The sequence below is a fragment of the Spea bombifrons genome, chromosome 2, assembly GCF_027358695.1.
Source record: "Spea bombifrons isolate aSpeBom1 chromosome 2, aSpeBom1.2.pri, whole genome shotgun sequence".
Lineage (NCBI taxonomy): Eukaryota > Metazoa > Chordata > Amphibia > Anura > Pelobatidae > Spea > Spea bombifrons.
Window position 1 is genome coordinate 60949981 of NC_071088.1, and position 22270 is coordinate 60972250.

At 40.1% G+C, this 22270-nt stretch overlaps 1 protein-coding gene across 1 annotated transcript; it reads right to left on the reverse strand.

Annotated features, from left to right (window-relative positions):
• Positions 1–409: 409 nt before the first annotated feature.
• On the reverse strand, positions 410–22044 carry FOXO6 (forkhead box O6). Its single transcript, XM_053454449.1, has 2 exons — positions 20408–22044; positions 410–2585 (listed from the first exon to the last, which is right to left on the reverse strand). The coding sequence occupies exons 1-2, from the start codon at positions 20717–20719 to the stop codon at positions 1224–1226; spliced, it is 1674 nt and encodes a 557-aa protein (XP_053310424.1). The 5' UTR covers positions 20720–22044; the 3' UTR covers positions 410–1223.
• Positions 22045–22270: the final 226 nt, after the last annotated feature.

A 22270-nucleotide genomic window follows, 5' to 3' on the forward strand; every position in this document is an offset into this window, starting at 1 on the left:
GTTTTGTTTAAAACATGTATTTTGGTAAATAAATAATTCATAAACGTAGCTATATTTTAGTGCATGTGAACATAGTAACCTCCTTAGCGTTATGTCCACCACTGATGATGTATAATGGGTTGAATATAGAATTAGAAGTGAATTCTAAAATTTCTAGAACCATTTTTTTCAGCTTATTCCTAAAGTTATCCAATCACTATGTTCAATTATGTCCTAGCATTTTGGGAAAGGAATACCCCGATTGTAATAAATGCACTTCTCGTGTGACATATAACTTATGTCTGCCGCTTAATTTAAGTATTCTAATAAAAATGGCTTTACTAGATGAACCTTGTTTACACCAATGTCAGTAAGATCAGTTTAAGTGAATTGGAAGGTTGGAAGGTTTGGAAGGTAGGGTGGGGGGGTGGTTCTCTCAATTGTACAGGTTCATGGCATTTAAAAAGGCAACAATCAGCAGAGTTACTTTATAGTAAGGAAAAGGTCTTTAGGATGCATTACTTACAACAGTATTTCTCTCAGGCCAGACATTTAAGAGTCCTTGCCCAAACAAGGTTTATTAATCTAGAATACACAGGAACACTTACGATTTAAGACTCATTCTGGCCTGTTAGAAGTACTTGAACATAGGGATTAGAAGCACTTTGTTAGGTCAATGCGTTCTTTTTGGGTTTTCTAGATAATCATTGAGACCTCTCCAAGAAGTAAGTAGGCAATCCAAGGATATGATACTAAAGAATATGACTATTATTGTATGTATACAGGGTTTCACATGCACATGTTTTTTCCAACGTCAAATAATCCAGATAATGTTGTCCCTAATCTAACAGAAGGGAGGTTTGATTTTCTGTGTGTTGTACAGATGTACTACATACATTTCATGGAGTACCTCTTACCACTCTAAGAAAGGTCTCAACAACTTCCATTTGATCTTCTAACCCTTTTGTCTGGCTGGATGAAATGGTGGTTTCACACAAGGAGCTTTATTTAATCCTTTCAATCTACAGACCTATCAGTTTTCCCTTTCAACATATGAGGCAGTCCATGTAGTTGGCCATTATTACTTATTTTTACCTTCACAAGCTCTAAGTGTTAAACACAACATTTCACCAACCCTAGATTTATACAGCAGCCCATCAGCTAGTCATATAAGCTGAACCTGACTTAGTGTCTTGGAGATAACCTTTAATTCAGCGCTCGTTAAGACAGTCCTTGGTCCTCATTTATCCCTGTACCCAGCTGTGATTTGCTTGCTGTGCGCTAGCAGCCATGTTAAATCCGCCCTGAGGTGGCAGTGCTGAATCAAAATTGAAGTCCATCTCATCGTTGTCCATGAAGTCGTTGAGAATGATGGACTCCACATCACACTCCAAGGTCCCACTGAACATGTCTAAGTCTAAGTCTGTGGGGAATCTGTCCTGGTTGTACATTTGGGGGTGGTGGTGGTACATGCTTTGATAGGGTCCTTCTAGAAGGTTGCCATGTCCTCCTTGGCTGTTGTAATAGGCAGGATGGGGGGCAGATGCCAAGCCACAGGATTCAGAGGAGTTCACCAATCCATTTGAATTAACTAAGGCACTGTTATTAACAGAGCAGTGGTGGTTGAAATTGGATGGGTGATACAAATTGTGGCTTTTCATTAAGTTACCAGAGTAGGGTACAGTACCAGAGTCACAGCTCCCTAACATGCTAGTGTTCTGTCTGTGGCTACGCTGTAGTCCCACAACAGTCGATAACCCAGGGTCGCCATGTCCCAGGCTGTCTTTATGACCATAGGACATAGCACTGAGGATATCCTGGAGAGAGGAATTCCTGTAGGTGCTGCTTTGCGAGAATGCAGCTTGCTTGTTCTCCTGGATTGTCTGCATGGGCAATCTCCTCATCATACCCATAGCTGGTTGGCTGTATATAGAGCCACAATATGCACCAGATGTGGAGCTCAGAGTTGGACATTTTGAAGAGAAAGAAAAGCCAGGATTGCGCTGGCGAAGGGTTGTTGCTGATGACACACTATACCCATCCTGCAGTTCATCAAGTAAGTTGTCTGAGAGGCCTTCACCCATACCGATACTACCAGTAAGCTCTGCAAGACGCGGAATTTCTACTGAGCAGCGGGCACTAGGTGACAAGGCGCTGGATGGACTTGGATACATAAGAGGTGATGATGGTGTAACCTCATCATCCTCCAAGTCATCTGGCTCATTATTAGCCATGATAGGTGAGAGTCTTCCAGTTATGGCTCCTGTTGCAGGGTTAGCCCTACTATGGAACTCAGCCCATACCTCAAAGTCATCACTGGTATGGGAAGATGGGCTTTCAGACCACTTGGCATGTTGGGAAGAGGGACTACCCTCACCCGTGCGTTCAGGAGCAGACTGCATTTGCTGCTGTTTCTTTTTACCAGTCTTGCCTTTAATTCGAAGGAACTTCCCGCTAGAACTGTCCATAGAAGCTGCTCTCCTCCGTGGAGTCTTCCCCGTCTTTCCTCCTTCCGGGTTCAGCATCCACCAGGAACTCTTCCCTGTTCCTTCATTTTGGACTCGGATAAAACGCGTGTGTAGGGAAAGGTTATGCCTGATTGAGTTCTGGAAAGAAAATAAAAATAGTTATGAGATGATGATAGCTTATTAAAGCTATGACAAATAAATGCAAGATTTAAACCTCAATATTGTAACATGTAATACATGTTTGCATCAAAGTAAAAGAAAAAGCTACAATAATCTTTGAAATGTTATAACCATCATATAAAAAAATAGTGTTCAATTTCACAGAAGAGCCGTTAAACATATCATTGAAAGTAAGAATGCAAAACACAGAAATAGGTATCTACAGGCTTTTTATCTGATGTTGGTATCACTGTCTGGATCAGAACATGGCAGTAAGACCTATCTGTACCCCGAGAACAACAAGAACTGATTCACTACAGCCATCATATGTACTTTATTAGAGTCATCTTATTTCATTATTATTTTTTTACACCCAAGTGAATTGAGAAATTCAGCAGAATTCAGCAGAATACTCTACATTTGGCACTGTAATTTCAATAGGAGTGCTTTCCTGACAGACTGGCTGCTTCTAACAGCTAAACAGGCATCAAACTTGAACAGCGGAGGGGACGGTACACTGCAGAGTCTCTAGCTGGTATTTTATTTGACTTTGAAGAAAGCATATGAAAACTTACAAAATACTTTTTTCCAAGACTAGGTTTTTTCATACAATAATGCATTTTTTACCATCTGTTTTTTAAACCATGTTTTATCTTTTCCAAATTTGATGTACCCCACAAATTATACATCATTTTGTTCCGGACAAGTAGGGCCTTCATTTAAGATCATGCATATAACATGTAATAATTGCTAATACGGTATATAAAAAACATATACTACTGATTAAGATGTCTTCTACATACTAGGTATCACTGCTGAACTATAACCCAATTTATGTTTGGCAACATAATATCCCACATACGTATTTGTTTATGTTCCAGATGGCCACATCCACTCGTTACATATTACCCTATATTGAATGTTTTTTTTTTAAATACTACATTAAGGGGTTTGGGGAGGGGATTTATTATTTTTTTATTATTATTATTAGTGTAACTAGTGCGATATGAATAAGGATCCCTTTGGGGAACTCTCTTATGTCTTACGTATGTCAGCGTTGTCCCCCTTTAGATTTCATATTGTTTTATATTTTATTTTTTGTTTTGTTCTCCTTCATTTTGATCTCTCTGCTGATCACATTCCATAGCCCTGCACTGCCGACAGACCCTCCTGGGAATTCCTACAATATCAACCCGATCGAGCATTCATATTGTAGCAGTGTACCGGCACATGCCATGAGTGTTGTTGCTGGCTTCTACAGACAGGGGAGAGTCTAGGCTGCTGCTGCTGCAAAAAAGTCAGGATGTACAGATTCATCTTAAAAGGTCTCATTGTATCTATTTTAACAAGGTACCTATACATGCGTAAGGGAGAAAAAGTTTAATACGCATTCTTTATTGTTAGGGCCGTATGTGCGAGCAAGCAAGTATCTAGTAAGGCAAGAGTCCAAAGGAACTAAACATTCCAACTCTCAGATATTACTCTACTTTCTGAAGTACCAACCCAAACAAGCTTCTTCTTCTCCTGCAAGAAAGGCTGAACTAGCACTGTATAATGGATAGTTATTATAGGGAGAATTCTCACTAATGTAAATATGCCTTAGGCAGGGCCCTCTTGCACCAAAAGCGCACTGGAGTTGGCTTTTCATAATATATAGGGAGGTCAGGGAGTTTCAATGTTCAGCTCTCCCATAATATCTTATTCAGTGAATACATTTCACTGTGTATAATATATACTAGCCAGGTCAGGAATATTAGTTTATCTACAGGTAGTTATTGTATACTGTAAAGCATCTTAAACAGTATTTACCATTGCACATGTGCAATTGTACATTATAACAGACAGGTGGACTGAGTGGGCAGGACGCACAGGCTAAAATAAGAACAGAATTTGCTTGCAGAATCCAACGGGAAAAATATATTTATACACTATGCAGGATAGGCTTGTGGTACACATACACACATATATAAATAACAATTCTTGTACAAAGTGCTAAAAGTGGAGAAATTAACAAGCGCATTCTAGTGGTTCATACACTGATTGCTTCAGTTTTACCACTTTGTATCAGAATTGCTCTTTTTTTACAACCCCAGAGCAACATAATGTGAAATGGTCAAAATAAGCTTAAATATGTGTTGCGGTGAATAGTTAAATCATGGTAGATAAAAATAAATAGTATTTACACTGTGGGTGCTGTTTAATTGTTCATGGCTAATAATAATGTTTTTGTTTATTGATGGTGAGTAGCTGTATGCATTTTTTTGGATTGTAAGAAGTGCAAGCAGTGATGAGCCCTTTAAGACTTTTGTGCACTGTGACTGCTCTCTGTTCCGTGCTCCTTCAGCACACTGTTGCGTGTTAGGTCTGTACAGTTCACTGGATGTTACATCACCCCATGATATCTATGCACGCACAGTAAGCACGCCATTTTCAATGCCTGAAGGCTGTAGATTGTAGAAATAAATATAGCAAAGGGCAAAAATGAAAAATAAAAGGGGGAAAACCAGGATATTATTACAAATGGATTACATAGTTACATAGTTATATAGGCTGAAAAAAGACATGCGTCCATCAAGTTCAGCCTTTCCTATATCTGTTGCTGTTGATCCAAAAGAAGGCAAAAAAAACCCAGTTTGGCTCTTTCCAATTTTGCACTAACCAGGGAAAAAATTCCTTCTTGACCCCAAAATGGCAGTCAGATTTCTCCTTGGATCAATAAGCCGTTTCCCCATAATTAAAGATTATATCCCTGAATATTATGTTTTTCCAAGTATCCATCCAGATTGAAGAGAGACATTGCATTTTAAGGCGATACATGGTTTTATACACCTAGATCTTTCACATATATGTGATCAGGGCCAAACTGGGGACTTAAAACAGCCCTGGCACTTAAAGGCCAGCAGGTGACAGGCTACATTCTTATATTCTTTCAGAGTGCAGCCACACGTATCCACCTGGCGGCAGCATACTGAAAGAAGGTACCTACTGCACAAGCATTGGTAAGGGTAAATGAGCGACGCCATGAGGCACCCGCCCATGAGGCATATACCTGGTTTGCCAGATGGCCAGTCCAGGCCTGTATCTGGTGTGTGTTCAGCAGCACAATTATATTCTCAATCTTAAACACTACCTTGTATGACAGATGGGGAGGCAGCCTTTTAAAAAGTTGCATGATAATTAAACACTGCCTGATAACTATCATGGTGTGCCAGGGTCCCTGGGGGATGTAGAAGATGGCCTAAGGAGGGCATGCTGTAGCTTGCAATGAAGTAGGCGTTCCATGCACGCCTCCTGCCTGGCCAGTCCCCCAAGGTCTCTACTAAACAGCCACCCAATTCCTACAAAACTAGTTTTGAAAAATAGAAAAAAATATATTTCCTACCACTCTTACATCTTTATTGGATACAAGTGTCTTGTACAATAGGACTAGACACAGATATTTATTCTAAGGAGGAAGGAACAGAATCCAATGAAATGAATTATAAGTTATAACATAAAACTACAAAAAAATGACAAAAACCTCCCAAAATAATTAAAACTTGACTTTTATTAAAGTTTCCCTAAGAAGCGTGCAGTGGGGAGAAGTGCATTTAAATGGTTATTATAAAAAATACGTCTCCATTTTAGCGCAAAGCAAATACTCATTACATGCTGTGGTCTGATCAGCTATCATTTTACTAAGTTTTGCCAAATTTAGTCAATATTTAGTCACCTGACTTAAAAATAAGAGAAATACCAAGTAAAACTGCTTAGAGCATTAGAGAATCAAAGGGAGATTAAGGGTACAATATATATTCGCTCATAGAAAGCCCAATGCTACAATGGAGACCTACATTTTTACCTCTTGGATCCCCCTGACTGACAGAACTCCAGGACTCCTCTGCTCCCTGCCGCTGCCGCCTCCGCCACCTGCCTCAGCGCTGCCCAGAGTGCAGTGTTGGGAGCGTGAGGCGTTTGTCTCGGGTCCCGGCGCTTCAAGTTGAGCGCCGGCATATGACGCCACAGGAGTGGACGGTAAGTGACCTACAAAGGGGGGTAGGGAGGGAGTGGGTAGATTGTGACAAAGGGGGGGGACGTGAGAAAGGGGGGAGAGGATAGATCGTGAGAAGGGGAGGAGAGGGTAGATCGTGAGAAGGGGGGTAGGGAGGGAGAGGGTAGATGGTGAGAAGGGGGGTTAGGGAGGGAGAGGGTAGATCGTGAGAAGGGGGGTTAGGGAGGGAGAGGGTAGATCATGAGAAGAGGGGTAGGGAGGGAGAGGGTAGATAGTGAGAAGGGGGTAGATGGGTTGGGGGGCCCTTAACAGATTCTCGCACCGGGGCCCTAAGGTTTCTAGTTACGCCCCTGTCCCCACCTTAGGGATATTTTAATAAACATTTTAGGGTTAGGGTGAAAAATGCTATAAAGTAAGAATGCTTTCAAAAATAGACGTGTTAATAGCTTATTTTTATCTTTTAACAAAATGCAAAATGATAGAACAGAATATTTGGTGTGACCACCATTTTCTTTCAATCCAAGACAGACTCAATGATGTTGAGAGTAGGGCTCTTTGGGGGCCATACCATCACTTTCAGGACTCCTTGTTCTTTATGCTGAAGATAGTTCTTTATGAATTTGGTTGTATGCCTTCTTCAAAAGAGCTTGGATACAACATCTGGAAACCCCTGTCTGCCTCACCTTGTTAGGAAGTTTGGATGTTCCTCCTACACAGCCTTGCTTCGACCCATCATATTAAATTGATGATCATTAGCACCTGTTTGGTATGATTTTTTGTAATCATACACCTAACTGGATATCTACAAAATCACTGACTTTGTGCAAGTGTACCTGCAATTGTCCGGCTGAGCTGTGCAGTGATATGGAGGTGATATGCTTGTTAACATTATTAATTGGGAGATATTGTTGTAAACGTAATCTACGCATTAATAATAAATGCAGCTGACTGAATACCATTTCTGGTAATAAGAGTAACAGAGACTGCACGCTGCCATCAGAGGCTGCCCTTTCTCTACCCAGCTGTACTGTGGATCTGAGATATATGGTTAAACCATTTTATCTCTGTAAGTGTTAACTTATTATAATGATGCAAACATGATACATTGTGATGTTAAGCGTGCCATTAAGTAGAAATGCCAGTGTCAGGTAAGTGCTAAACACTGAGACTGTTAGCCCCCGACACTAAAGCAGAGTACCCCTATATCCAGGAGTAAAAGATTATGTCCACTCTGGCAGTAGTAGATCTTTCGCAACAGCGTGTGGGCAATGCTGGGGTGCTCAGCCACAGGACACTTGCAGGGAAGGAAATATATGAGCAAAAAAAAAGGGGGTAGTAGAAAGGAAAAGAGTGGAATTTGGAGAATAAGGAGATACACAGAAGGAGTTAAAACGTTCATTAAGGAGGCAGAGGCAGCACTGACAAAATTAGACAGAAAGAAATGTGGGCAAAGAGAAATTGGCTCCTGGCTCTTAATAAATAAATAAACACACTACTGGGGGGAGGAGAGGCACCACCATAGAATAACTTAAAGCAGATAATTAGGGGCATGGAAAAGAGAGCGCAATCATACAAACAAAGGACAGAAATCTCTGCAGATTACTTGTGCAAGGCTCCCACGGCTATACAATGGTATAAAGCACAGCTCCTTTAAGTAAAAGCGGGAGCAGGGAATTCCCTCTGTAAGTGTGTGCATGTGTGTGGGGGAGCACACGCGTCGTCCTGGTTACGGGAGCCCCAGACGGTTACCATGACGCCCGGCGACGGGAGGGTTGCCATGGAAACCTGACAGGGTGTTTGTAGGGACAGAGAAATTGAGACCAGGACATATACTTACTGTATACCGCGCATTACCTTATCTTGTAAAGAGAACATGGGCCTTTTAGGTAACAAGATAATGTTGAATATCTACAATAATCTATTAAACATTCCACTCTTTGTAACTATATGCTGCACTGTGTAATGATATTAAGTAGCTAAACACTGATATTAAACAAAGTGTGCTGCATAATGGTTGGTAACAAAAATAAACAAGCTATACTATTTTGATGTATATGTATATTTTCAGTTGAAATTGTGTTTTGCCATAATTACGATTCATTCAGGTGGAGTAGTTTGCTGCTGATACACCATCCATTCAGAAATGCTTATAGAGAACCACAAGTGTGAGGGATTCGCTGCTTTGCACTGAACCTGTCATGGTGGCATATTTCAGGCATAAAATGAAATCTATATTTGTGTTATACACCGGATTAACAAATGTATAGCTTGAAAAATATGTTAAAACAAATTAAGCCATTATGGAACTATCTTAGTTGCTAGAACTTCCCTGTCACTGAAACAACCCCCACACTACCTCTCACCATTCTCTGCTCCTTACGTTTGTCCTCACCCCATTCTCTCAAGAGCCTCTCCACCTAATGTATCGGTTTGTCTTATTCTTTCAATTCTAGTCCTGTCATTGAATATATGTATTCTAAGAAGCGCCTCATAAATTGTTGGCGGTATATAAAAAAATAATAATAATAAAAATAAAAACTACAAATGTGTCCACTGATAGGTATGTTTTCATTATGTTCTCTGTAGTGAACGCAACAAACCAGAATGCATCATGAATGCACCAGTTTTGGGGAATATTTTTTTATCTATTCATCTGCTAGCAATGTTGATAGAACAATATACACTTAAAATTAAATATACTTCCATAATGTTGCAGATGAGGACTTAATCCAAAATCAGGATCATCTTCTATAATGAAAACTGCTTCTGAATTCAATTCTTGTAAGGTTTAGCTTGCCCAGTAAAGTGGTATGATGAGAACTGCAGTCGCTAGAATGGCAGAGGCTCTTTATCCCTCATCAGAATTTGTATACTGTTACTTGCTACTTGCTAGTGGATACATGGAAGTGGAATCTCTGTATGCATTCCAAAACTGTAGTTCTGCATATTGATGAGGGGTATCTAAGGGATAATAACACATTTTAATGAGAATCTGAAGTGCAGTGGTCAGAAAAATTGTGACTGGTAAATTACAGACCAGGAAAGGCAAATTCAGACGCCAAGGTGACCCCTGCCTGAGATTTGAGGATCAGGGTATCTATGGGCCACAAATATGAGTAAACACTACTTGAAGCTAAAGCAAGGGGTATTTAGTATGCCACCTCTAGCAGTCGGGAAGGATCTGTGTTACAAAAGTAAGTTTCTTCTGTGTACAGTCAAATATGGTCACATTGTGCATCATGCCGGGGGGGGGGGTAATGTCCCTGAACACATGCTTAGTTAGTAGGACTGTCCAGCTGAGGGACAGGTCTTCTACCTCTGTTTTTAAAATCTAATTTATTAACATGTAACTTATTAAACATGGGTATTATGTGAGAGTCATGCTGTAAATATGGTGCGCCATAAGCTGCAGGTTAGTGGAACTATCACACCTTTTGTCCTTTTGTAGTGCTTTCCATTATATCTGTATGTATACCCAGTATCATTATACAGTAACAAGAGTTAACTGTCATTATTAACAACCATAGACTCTTTCTCTCCAGTCTTATACTGAGGGGATATTCAGTATCCTGGTGTACATTGCAAAAAAACAAGGAGTGCTAAATAAAAGTGTTATATGTCTGCCGCTTTTATATAAAAAACATTTTGTGCATCTACCCTTTCCTTACCAATGAAGCCACAAAAATCCTAGTTACCTCCCTTATATCCACTGCCACGACTATTGCAGCACCCTTCTGGTTGGTATTCCTCTCTCACAACCCTCTCCTATGCAAGCTATCCAAAAATGCTGCTGTAAGGCTCATCTTCTTTACACGACACACTTCTTGTGCTTCCCCACTCTGTGAAGCCCTCCACTGGCTCCCTATTTACTCAAGAAATATTATTATTATTATTATTATTATCTTTTATTTATATAGCGCCAATTTAATTTACGCATCGCTTAATACAATACATATTTTCAAGGGGTACGACAAGACGAGAATTGACAGACTAAAACAAACCGATACATTAGGTAGAGAGAGCCCTGCTCACAAGCTTACATTTAAAATCCTCATACTAACATAGAAAGCCCTCCACGGTACTGCTCCCCCGTACATTTCTGCCCTTGATCATTACTTGATCATTATGTTCTTCTCATGGACTAAGGCTCTCCTCCTCCCTTAGCACCAATCACTTTGAAACTCACTTTGGAACTCTAACCTCCAACTTTTACCCTCCCTCTCAGTATTCAAGTGAGACCTCAAAACCCACAAAACAATCTTTTTTGCTAGAACCTCCTTATCTTCTATGCCACAAATACAACACTCATATTCATCTATGGCACTATCTCTCCCTATTTCAACCTTGTGTCTTTCTATACCCCTCAAGATTGTAAGCTTGCAAGCAGGGTCGTGTTTACCCAATGTATCAGTTTGTTATACCCCTTGATTGTACGTACTAAGATAATAATAATTTTTCTGTAATAAAGATTCCTCAGCTGCATACTTTCCGCAAATCTCACATATTTATTCTATGAACATGGAGGGAAAACGGCGTTGCTTCAGGCCCAAAGATGGCCTGTTCAGGCTCTATTGTGTAGATACCAGCATTATTTCATTAAGCTGTGTTGACTGTAAATCTGTAAATTGATACTGTAAATCTGTAAATTGATACTCAACAGTACTATATTTTATGTTCAGCTATACTGTCCCAGGTCTAAAACGCTCAATCCTTTTATGGTGCTGTAATAAAAATGATGTAGGCAGCATGAGAAATATGTGCGGGGAGCGTCGGCTCTCCTCATGTGACCTCGAGTTTCTGAAGACACTTGGAGAGAGGGATCAATACAAAGCAGACAGAGAGAAAGAGAAAACTTCTACATATATCTCTTCCCTGTAACTCCTCATATCTCTCCAAATTTCTTCCTATAAGCTCAATGCACCCTCTTATTTATAGTGCATGCTATACATACACTCTCTTTATATAACATTATATATATAATATATAACATTTCCCTTGTGTATACCCTATTCCATATGTCAGTGGTTTATAGGTCCTTTGTGTCAAGCAGAGTTCTCCGGAAAGTTGTATAGGATCCGTAGCTGCAAGTGTTATTTGTTTGAATATAAGTGGGAGTGGGTTTTACATGAGGTTCATTTGAGGACAGAACTTGACTTCCTGACGTAGGGGGTGTAGGGGGGGTTATGATGAAATCCCTGTAGTTCCAGAACTTTAGAGGAAGTAGGGGGTCAAACCAGGACTAAAAGTAGAAGAGAATGAGAGCAGGAGATTGGTTAGAATGATAGTAAAAAAAACTTGTTAGGAAGAGAAAGGTAAAAAGCCAAGACAGAATATGGCAGCAACTGGGGAAAGAAATGAGAAACTGAGTACATGAGATTGGGTGAGAGATTGAGAAGGGGGTTGGGATGTCTGGCTGGAGAAACAGCAGGAATTAAGATTGGAGAGAGCAAACTGGAGTGAGTACAATTGCAGGGTGGGGGCAGACGAGAGGAGATACTAGAGGTAATACAGTGTGCAACTCTGCCTGTGTATTACAGCATCCACACTAAGGGACCAATTATGGCAGAACACTTTCACTGTCTTTGTGACCTCTTCTCCACTCTTTACTTTCTCTTATAGTTTTACCTGCTCCCTGTGCTATATGCCTTTCTTTTGTGTTTTAAAATAAATCACGTACTATACAGATATCATATTAATACCTACGTATCTTTTCTATCCGCATGGATTCCGTTATGATTCAACATCATGTAAATATACACACTTTTTTTTTCTAAAAATATACTCAGACACTCTTTGGTTAAAGATATCATAGCTTATTGCCATTACATGTATGCCAGTAAAAGGGTTAAAAAGGTCAGACGACAGACACAGGACTTGCAGAGTTAACTGTAGGTGCTGCTACCCAGAGACCTGTTTCCTTGGACACAACCCACCTCTCCTAATGATGCAATGTTACAGCATGCCTTTCCCGAGGGAGCCAGGCATCCACGCTGCCACACTCTGCAGGGACACCAGGTCCCAGTGGGCATGTATGGGGGATTTCATGCATTATTATCTTAACGATGGTATAGATAGCTCTAGTCCTTAAGTATCCCATATTCTTCTTCAATGCAATAAATAAGTTACACAAATCTGCATCTTACATGTACCACTGCATCAATGCTGCCCAGCTGCAGAGCATCAGCAGGTAATGGACCATGTCCCTTCCCTATTCTCGTATGCTGCTTTCAGGATAATTATCACACTATACATGTTTCATTCAACAATAAATTCACATATTTCTACACTGGAATTCCCTTTTAATACAAAGAAGGTCTTCTTAAATAAGGCACCCAAGTTAAAACTGCAGGTAACCTTTTGTAGAAAGAATGGTAAATATGAATCATATAATAACAGATTTGGAACTCTCCCTTTCTAGCAAGCATGTAGATCATCAATTTGGGGTATGAGTGTGGGAAAGTGGCATTGTTTCCAATGCAGAAATGATTTCTTCATATTGACTGATAATGGATGCAGAAATCAGACACAAAGCAAATTTAGAGGTAATTAATATGAGAGTTACAGTTTCAACTGACCAACTTTATTATGCATTATGAAGGGCTTACCTAAGTGAGCATCTCCTGCCAGATGAGCCAACTCTACTTAATGTATATTTAAGTTGAGGAGGTTTATTAAGAGTTCTCACTGATTTCATTATACATTAGTTAGAGCCATACTAGCCTTTCCTGTAAGGTCATTTTATAATCTATCTTCTAGCATTTTGATCCCATCTCAAAAACAAGCAACAGACAAGTGCCTAATTAGAATCCTAAAATTAGTTCCGTAGTTCAGCACTCATGAACTTTCAATATGTAGCACCTTTGGTATAAAACTATACATGTCCAAATTTAGTAGGTCTAAGGTTTGAATACAACTGATGTATGTCATGTGTAGTGGACAGACCTAGAAATCTGTCTTCACAAGAGTTATTTTGGATTGGCTTGGGCCCAGAACTACAATAGGTGGCTGCCCTGACCCTGTTCAGTGTTGCATATTTGAGAGATAGCGATAGTATGACACGCCTGCCTAACAGGTGAAACCAGCAAAGCTGGATCTGAATAATTTGATTCCAGAACCTAAAAACAAGCCCTGGGACTACCTCTGCACAGAAAGGAGAGAACTTAAGGCAATAAAGGATAGAAATAGGCAAGAGCCGGCCCATGTGGTCAAATCCAACAGAGTAGCTACTGGATCTAAAATTGCTGAAAAAGTTAATGCTGGTTCTGATATAAAGGTGTCAGAACACACAGTGCATTGCAGTTTGTTGTATATGGGGCGCAGACCAGTCAGGGTGCCCATGCTGACCACTGTCCACTGCTGAAAGCCCCTACAATGGGCACGTGAGCATAAGAACTGGACCACGGAGCAATTGAAGAATGGTCTGACGAATTATGTTTTCTTTTACATCATGTGGATGGCCAGGATGCATCCATGGAGGCCCCACCTCGCAACTTACAAGTCTTAAAGTACCTGCTGCTTAGGTCTTGGTGCCAGATACCACAGCACACCTTCAGAGGTCTAGTGGACCTTTGAGATGAACTGTAACGGAGATTGCAAGCCAGACCTTCTCGTCATACATCAGTGCCTGACTTCACAAATGCTCTACTGGATGAATGGGCAAAACATCCCACAGAAACACTTCAAAATTGTGTGGACAGCCTTCCAAGAGTGTAAGCTGCAAAGGGGTGAACAGCTACATATTAATGTCTATGTATTTAGAATGCAATGTCATCAAAGTCTGTGTTGGTGTAATGGTCAGGTGTCCCAATGGTTTTGTCCGTATAGCGTATATAGATATATATACTGTATATATGTATTATATATATCTCATACACCCGTAATTGAATAATAAATAAAAAAAAATTCACATAAAAAATGAATTAAATATTTTTTTATTACTGATATAACAGTGCTTCAAATTATTGGTGGATATTCTGATCCTGTGTGAATGCACCAGGGTACTGAACATTTAAAGCAGGAGTGCTGTGGATATATAACATATATGATACGGATATCATAATGTTTGACTGTAACAGGAAATACTGGTTTGTTAACATATATTTTACTTGTCTCCCAGGGCTGCATCAGCACAGTATAGCTACTTGAGGCATGTAGTCGCATTGCCCATGCTGGCACCTTGAATGATGCTATGGCCCCACTGGCAGCCAGCAAGTCTAACAGCAAGTTTTGTGTAGTAATGAAGATCCAGGGGCTATGTATTTTAACATGTTTGGTGGGGACAGGTTGAACCTATTACGTGAGGGGCCATGGAGACATGGAACATTAAGGTGCAGGCCGTAAATTGATACAAGTTTTCTGCTGGCAGCCCTGTCAGCTATATTATTGTTATTTATATATATATATATCTATATATAGATAGATATATACCGGTTTATATGTTTGTGCAGAGCTAAATGACATACATTAATATGTATACTAAGCAGGCAATTACTGTCACATAACCAATATTTATATTAATATATACACTGAATTACAGGTAAAAAAAATTGCAATGTGATTGGACTATGGGACGGGAGGTTGCTTGTCAGATCAATAAAAGTTGTAACTGCTAAATAGATAAGGCTGAAGCATTTGGCTCAAAGCTTCTATGGGCTGGAGTGCTAAGGTTATAACAGGCTAGCAAATGTAGAACAACCTTGTGCGAAGTTAAGACCTACAGTCAACTGGAGGACAAGTTTCTGGGGACAGAATATTGCATGCGCTCCTACATGAAAAAACATTTTATATACTTTTGAGACTTAAGCATACTGTTATTTATTGTTACGTACTGGTATCCTTTTCATTAGTGTTCTGTATTTACTTATTTGTGTTTGTAGATCATTTTTCAAATAATGTACATTCCATTTATCTTGGATTTGGCAGGATTGTCTGGATTTGGAAATAGTCCACCACAGACGCCTTTCCAACTATTGAGAGCACCCACTTGAAGCAGCACATGTTGCGTACTGGCAAGCTCACCGCCTGGCTTGCACACAGTGCACTTACACCATGTCCCTTGCACACCACTCTGCACTTACACCATCTCCCTTGCACACCATACTGCAAGCTTCCTAAAGACTGAACGATACAAGTATGACTAAGACAAGGTTTAGTCTACCTGTATTCATGTATATAATCTTGGACAAAATATTTCGTTGCGCAATTTAGCCAAGAATAATCCCATTTTTTCAAAGTATTGTGAAATCCACATTTTCCTACACATTTTTTGACCATCGGGTATTTTATGAATTAGTAATGTCAGGCAACTTGCCCACGGTTATGCAGAAAGTTGAGTTTTGGCTGTTCTTACTGTTTAAGACAAATGCAGGATGCCAGAACGTGCAGATTTATATCATTCTGGACTTAATATGTTAGCCAGGCAAAGTATGAATGCAACACTTTCTCTCCTCTCTACCATATATCTTCACGTCCTACCACAAATCTCTCTTCCCTGTGAATATTCCGTTTTAGCAGAGACACAAAGAATTCTGGGATTTCACCACAGGTGCCTCATTTTCCTTCAATTACTCAGCTGGCCTCCTCTGAATGGCACGTCACCTCTCTGCCAGGCCCTGACACCAATTATTGTATCATGCCGCACACGACGAATGTGGAGGGTAGGGGGTGGGGGAGGCAGACATTCATTTAGTAAAAATTAAAGGGGGACTACAATGTGTGAGTTCCATAACGGGCCATGTTTTCTCTCGGAGAAATAACAACCTGTGAGAGATGAAAGATTGGCCCTGTGCTTCCGAGATACATAATGATATACAGGGAAAATAACTGACATAGGAAACCAGCCTGTTTCTCGCTGTATTCTACATATAGGAGAGGCCAATGGTGTGCACAGGTTTGTATATACTATACTGTGGAGGAGCTGCACTTAGTTGAAACATTGGCCAACGTTTTTATGCATTTGCCCCTCCCCCAGCTATTTTGTTTGCTGAGATGTGTTCGCCCGAACACATCTCCCCTTACGTGATATACGGAAATGCAGCAGACAGGGATCCGTTCACAGCCCTGTGTGCATGCACGGCAAGTGCTTCCCGTTCAATGCTTACCTGCCACTGATTGGCTTATGCATTCTTCTTTAATGAGGTCGCCAGTGACATTAAACTCTCTCTTTAAGTTCAGCACTAGAAACATCAATCCAAATAGTGCTAAATGCCCAAATCTATATTGGGAATATTTGTGTAATCATGCAAACATTTCCATTTTTTTTTTTGCTAGAAGGTATTATTTGTCCCGTGATGCAAAAGCAGACCCTGATAGTCGGTTGCCATAGAAACTGAAAAAGCGTCTTAAAAGTTTCTGTGTAGCTTTTACGTGAGTAAAACTTTGAGTTGAAACAATTAACACTATCTGCCAAAGTTCAGTAGTTTAACATACCGGAGTGTACAATCAACGTTTTGTCTAAGTAGAACAAGACCTTTAAAATGTTGCAGTTCACTGCAGAGATGGGGAAATTAGTTATGAGAAAAACTATCTCTCCTCTGCCATGCAATCTAACGTCTATATTATAATGGGGAGGATGGATTTAATATGGATTTTAAAAAATTCCTGGGAGAGACACAGAAACATGTACAACAGTTAGGATGTCACCCAGTGTTTAGTTTCTAGTGCCCGTCCCTCCCAGCAGAACAGTGATCTCTCCCTTGGGGTTAAGAAGAAAACCATAGAATTGGAACCTTTCTTACAACTTTTAGTTGACTAAAAAGGACTATCCCCTACGGGGAAGAAACAGGTGGGACCTTTCGCAAAACACTGAGTTTTTGTCTTTTTTCCAGTGACAATGTAACACATGACGTTACACCGCATAGTTGTTTCTGCACACTACAGGGTTACTCTGACATATGGTATGTGCAATTTGTTTCTCTTGCCACAAAGTTATTCAGAGACACTATGTTCCATAATGGGTTAAAAGTTGAAAGCTGCGTGGAAGGCATAATAAAAGACAGAGTTGTCCCTACATAAACCCAAAACTAACCTCATACTGTCCTCCTGTGACCCGTGATAATGAGTGCTGTTCTGTAAAAGGATGACAAATACGCAAACTGATAATAGAAGACCGGTATTGTATATTATGTCTGAGTACGAAGAATGAATACTACCTTTTATAATGGTCATGCTTTGGAAATGAAAATATATATATAGCAATGAGTGTACAGCAGAACACTGTAAAATTGTTATGAGTTACCAGACTTGAACCCTGACAATGAAACTATATGATAATGCTATGTATCTAATAAGGCTTATTGTGCCTATCATTTAAACACTGCACAGCTATAAATACTCAGTATATCTAATTATTAATAATGGAAGACCCTTCTGTGTTAGGGGTATTTCTATACCCAATCTGCCACTTAAGGAATGGTTGACGCTAATTCTCTATCCTGGAATCTGTCTGAAATAAGCTGGTTAAAGAATATTATCCAGCATTAAATCCCAGGAAGGTTGATCTGCTTAGCAGTGATAGACTCGTGTGCACTCTGTCGCCTGGCATGGTGGAAAGGTCCCAGACTATGCTCCAATAATATTTCCGTCTTGTGCCAATCTTCAGTGAGGTTACATTACCGCTTTGCAGTAAGAGGGACAGACAATGGTTATAGCTCTTTCCTACGTGAATCTCTTTGAAGTGCGATCACCATGCTCCCACTTCCTTCTAAACTGTACCCCATGTCAGCTTTAAGGTGAGAGAAAGACTAAATACATACAGCCTCTGTTCTATGACATCTCATCCTCAGGCATGTCGCCTCTGCATCTTGGCCACCATCCAATACAAAACCCGACTGTATACAAATCTCTATGACCCTTGACAGGCAGACAACACCTATAACCCTGTCCTCCTGTAGCCCTAATCTATATATAAAGGTCATGCTCTGTTCACCTCTCTACTAGAATCCAGGTGTCATACTCTGTCACCCTGCACTAGGAGGTACAGCTTGTATTCCCCATAGGTGTAACCCTGAGATTTGCAATTCAGACTCCATGCGTATTAATCTTTTATGCCAGTATCTCTGTCACCCTCCATAACAGAGACACATTTGGGCTCCTTTCATTCCCTTTTACAGCGACACCTACAAACAAGGGTAACAAGATCCATTCCCATGGTTTTACTCCATCTGTTCCTCTGCTGTACTGAATGAGGAGGGATAGTATTCATGGCCCACTTTCATTTGATGTCACCCTGCATTGAACGAAAGGTACAACAGACATGCCCCCTACATATAGCTGCATTCAGTCTTTCTCTGTGTGCAGAATCACAGACTCCTATGGGTTACAAGTCGCTCCCCCTTCTCTTCACCACTATAAAGCTGCATCGCTTAACAGCTGAGACACTTCACTAGGTAATGCAGCGTAAAGAGTGAGTGAAGGGGGAGAGGAAATAAAGAGTAAGACAGAAGGGAAGGGTGACAGACAGAAATAAAGAAAGGGTGTGGGAGAAGAGCAAAAGAGTGGGATGTTTTAAACTCGCACTATTTAGTAGAATTGCTGAAAAGCCAATGCAAGATACCGTTGACTCCCTAGAGAAAAATGCTGCTAAACTTAAAGCTCACTGCTCGATAAATGTGACTGTAGACAGCCATATATCAAGGCCCCAAAATGATTATTTGAATTATTTAACGGGGAATTGTTTTAGAAAACAGATGGAACTTGTGGAAGGTTACATTGCCTCTTTCTCATGAAACATATTCCTTAGATCATGGAGAAGGACAATGAACACAAGCTTGACATGCAGACATTATTTAATTTGTACATACATTGCACGTAAAAACGTAAAGCTGCTGTTTTATTTAAAATGCTGTATTTGTACTGTAACAATATATATGGGGAACAGAGAAGGTTATGCTAAAGGGTGTAGCAAGAGCTTCCCAATAGCTACATAAAATTAAATGTAGCTATATAACCAATAATATACATTTGGCTATATACATTTAGGGGAACTTTGCAAATAGTGTCAGACCCTCTTCGGTAGGCTTGTAACAGTATCATTAATGGATTTGGGTATACACAATGTACTTATTCACAGAAATGGAGAATGTGGTCCATATATATATACGGCTGGGTCTCACCAAACACTACAATTGAGCACTAATTCAGTTTAAGTCTAGCGATGGTGTAAGAAAATGTCACAAAGGTAGTCATTTGTGTATTACTACAAGTAATGGGGGTGACCATTATCTTCCACATGGCTTTTTTTCAAAGTTAGAGCGTATTCAATACTGTATTGACCCTTGCTTTGGCCACAAACATTTGTATATATGCATTACGCATACAAATGAATTTAAATGTAAAGAACTCAGTCAGGGAAGGACAAATGTAGAACGTAGGAACCAGCTTGATTTTGCTGTAGGAGACCGCTAGGAATATATCCACAGGTATCAATATAAATTGGCAAGAAAACTTACGAACAATGGTATGTCCAGCACGCTTTCCGGTTACTACATTTAACAGAGGTTAAACCGTATACTCGCCGCTATACCTGACACCCAATATTGACACCTGTACTATTGCCAAAAGTTCTTGCCCAGTTTGCTTTATTTAACCCACATCAGCTATATGCTGCATACATCCATAAAAGCCTTTTCCCACCAATCACTATAATAGCATGTATTGGCTTAAAAATCACTTCCAACTCTGCATTAAACTCCCTCCACAGCACATGATCTGTTATGTTGTAAGTATGAACAACCTTCCTCCAGTAAGTGTCCTTATAATAATGGAAATTATGGAATGGAATGGCTTTATGGATTACAAACAGAGTCCTCACCTTCCAACCTGCAGAGCTGTTGCTGTCACCCTTATCTTTGAAGTACGGGACAAATCGGACCATCCAGTCATAAATTTGGGACAGGGTAAGGCGCCTCTCCGGAGAACTCTCTATGGCCTTGGTTATGAGGTCAGCATAAGATAAGTTACCCCAGGCATTCCTGCGTGAACTTTTTGCTTTCCTCATCTGACTGGGGTCCAGACCATGAGGTGGCAAAGGCATATCCGAGGAAGGGTCAGGGAGAGGAGGCCAGGTGCAGGAACGGGGGCGACCCTGTGGCTCCACATCCGACTCAGCTTCCAACTTCTCCATTACTACGGGTCCAAAAAACAGCCTTCTCTTTTCATTCAAGATTTAAAAAGGGTCAAAACATTAAATCCTCATTTGGATCAAAATATAGATCAAAAATGGAATAGCCTAAGAATAAAAAGTGCAGTCAAATAAAATGAACTCTCTGGCGGAAACTGCAAATATTATTCTATGTAATGGTTTTGAAAATCCACTTTATATTAATAAAAAAATATTTGTTGGGCAAGGGGTATGGAATATTTCCACAATATATTTAATAGTTGAATAGACACCTTTTGCTAATTCATCAAAGAGTAATTATTTGGAAAGATATAATTTGTATCAACATGCCATACTTTTTCCAAATGTCTAATAATTTCATTTCTCTTTAAATTGCAAAACTAATTGCAGCTAAATTCATCCATATATTGGAAAAAAAAACCTCAAATATCAATTACAATTTGAAGCAAAAAATCTAAATGTCTGATTGAATGTAATAAATATTGCAAATGGATTTGCATTAAAATAATAGTCTTCATAAGCAGGCACCAGATTGATAAATATCTGTTCAATAAATCAATATAAAATATTGTCAGTAAACTGTAATTTGCAATACGATGCTGCTGCTCAGCATTGAAGGATTTGATGAGCTTCCTAAAACAGAGATATTCTCATTTTTGTGGCATATTTTCTGTTCAGGAAAGCAAGAGTTAAGTCTCAGAGGAAATTTGCCAAAAATGTAAATTCCAGATATAATCTACAATGAGAATTCTGTGAATTTAAAAGCAAGGGAGGTGTGTTTGAAATCTGTCCAAAAAGGTGTCTATTCTCAGTGTTTAGCAGCAACAGATGTTAAATATAGAGGGGTGAAAAAGAAAATTCTATTAAAATTCAACGGCGATTCATCTGTCTGACCCCAAATTAGCAGGGTGTGGGCTATTTAGGGTGTAAAAAGTACCACCCCTTCTTTAGTTTTCATGCCGGTCTTTAAAAAAGAAATACATTCATCGCTTCTCTTGGGGATTCTTGATGCCGGGTGGTTCCAGTTTGTACCTTTGTAATATTGGGTTTTTGATGTCCTGGTCATAGGAGAATGTGGAACCCCCTTCTCCAGGTCCTCACGCGTGCCACCCTACTACAACAGGGAGCCACACGTGGGGAGATGCTGTGTCTTCAAAGTAAGCAGCTAACAACCTCATAGTCGTGATTATGGTAGCCATTTGGGGTATAATTGGGTTCATCCATCCCCTGATGGTAAAGGTGCGATCCAAAGGCAAGAGAAGGTATCTGCTGGGGATCCCTCAGTAGGAGAGTGGTAAGATGGTTGTATGAAAGGGGGTTCACACCTGCTTGGTAGGGATGAGTAACAAGATGTTCCTCTCTTCTTCTCTCAGGGAGTCTCTCTCTCTCTTGCTTCCTTGCTCTCTGTGTCTTTCTTCTCCTGGGACGGAGCTGGGCTGAACCATGTGTTGGGATCGGCTAGCTCTGCACTCTTCACCTTAAGCATTTAAAGAGAGGGAGCGAGACAGAGAGAAATAAATAAATAAGATGCAGCCTTTGCTCCTCCTCTCCTGT

Excerpts from the sequence above, each read along its gene's own strand:
- FOXO6 (XM_053454449.1), bottom strand. The coding sequence starts at position 20,719 with ATGGAGAAGTTGGAAGCTGAGTCGGATGTGGAGCCACAGGGTCGCCCC. Across the intron at positions 2,586-20,407 it reads ACAGCTCTGCAGGTTGGAAG|AACTCAATCAGGCATAACCT; the intron begins GTGAGGACTCTG and ends TTTTCTTTCCAG.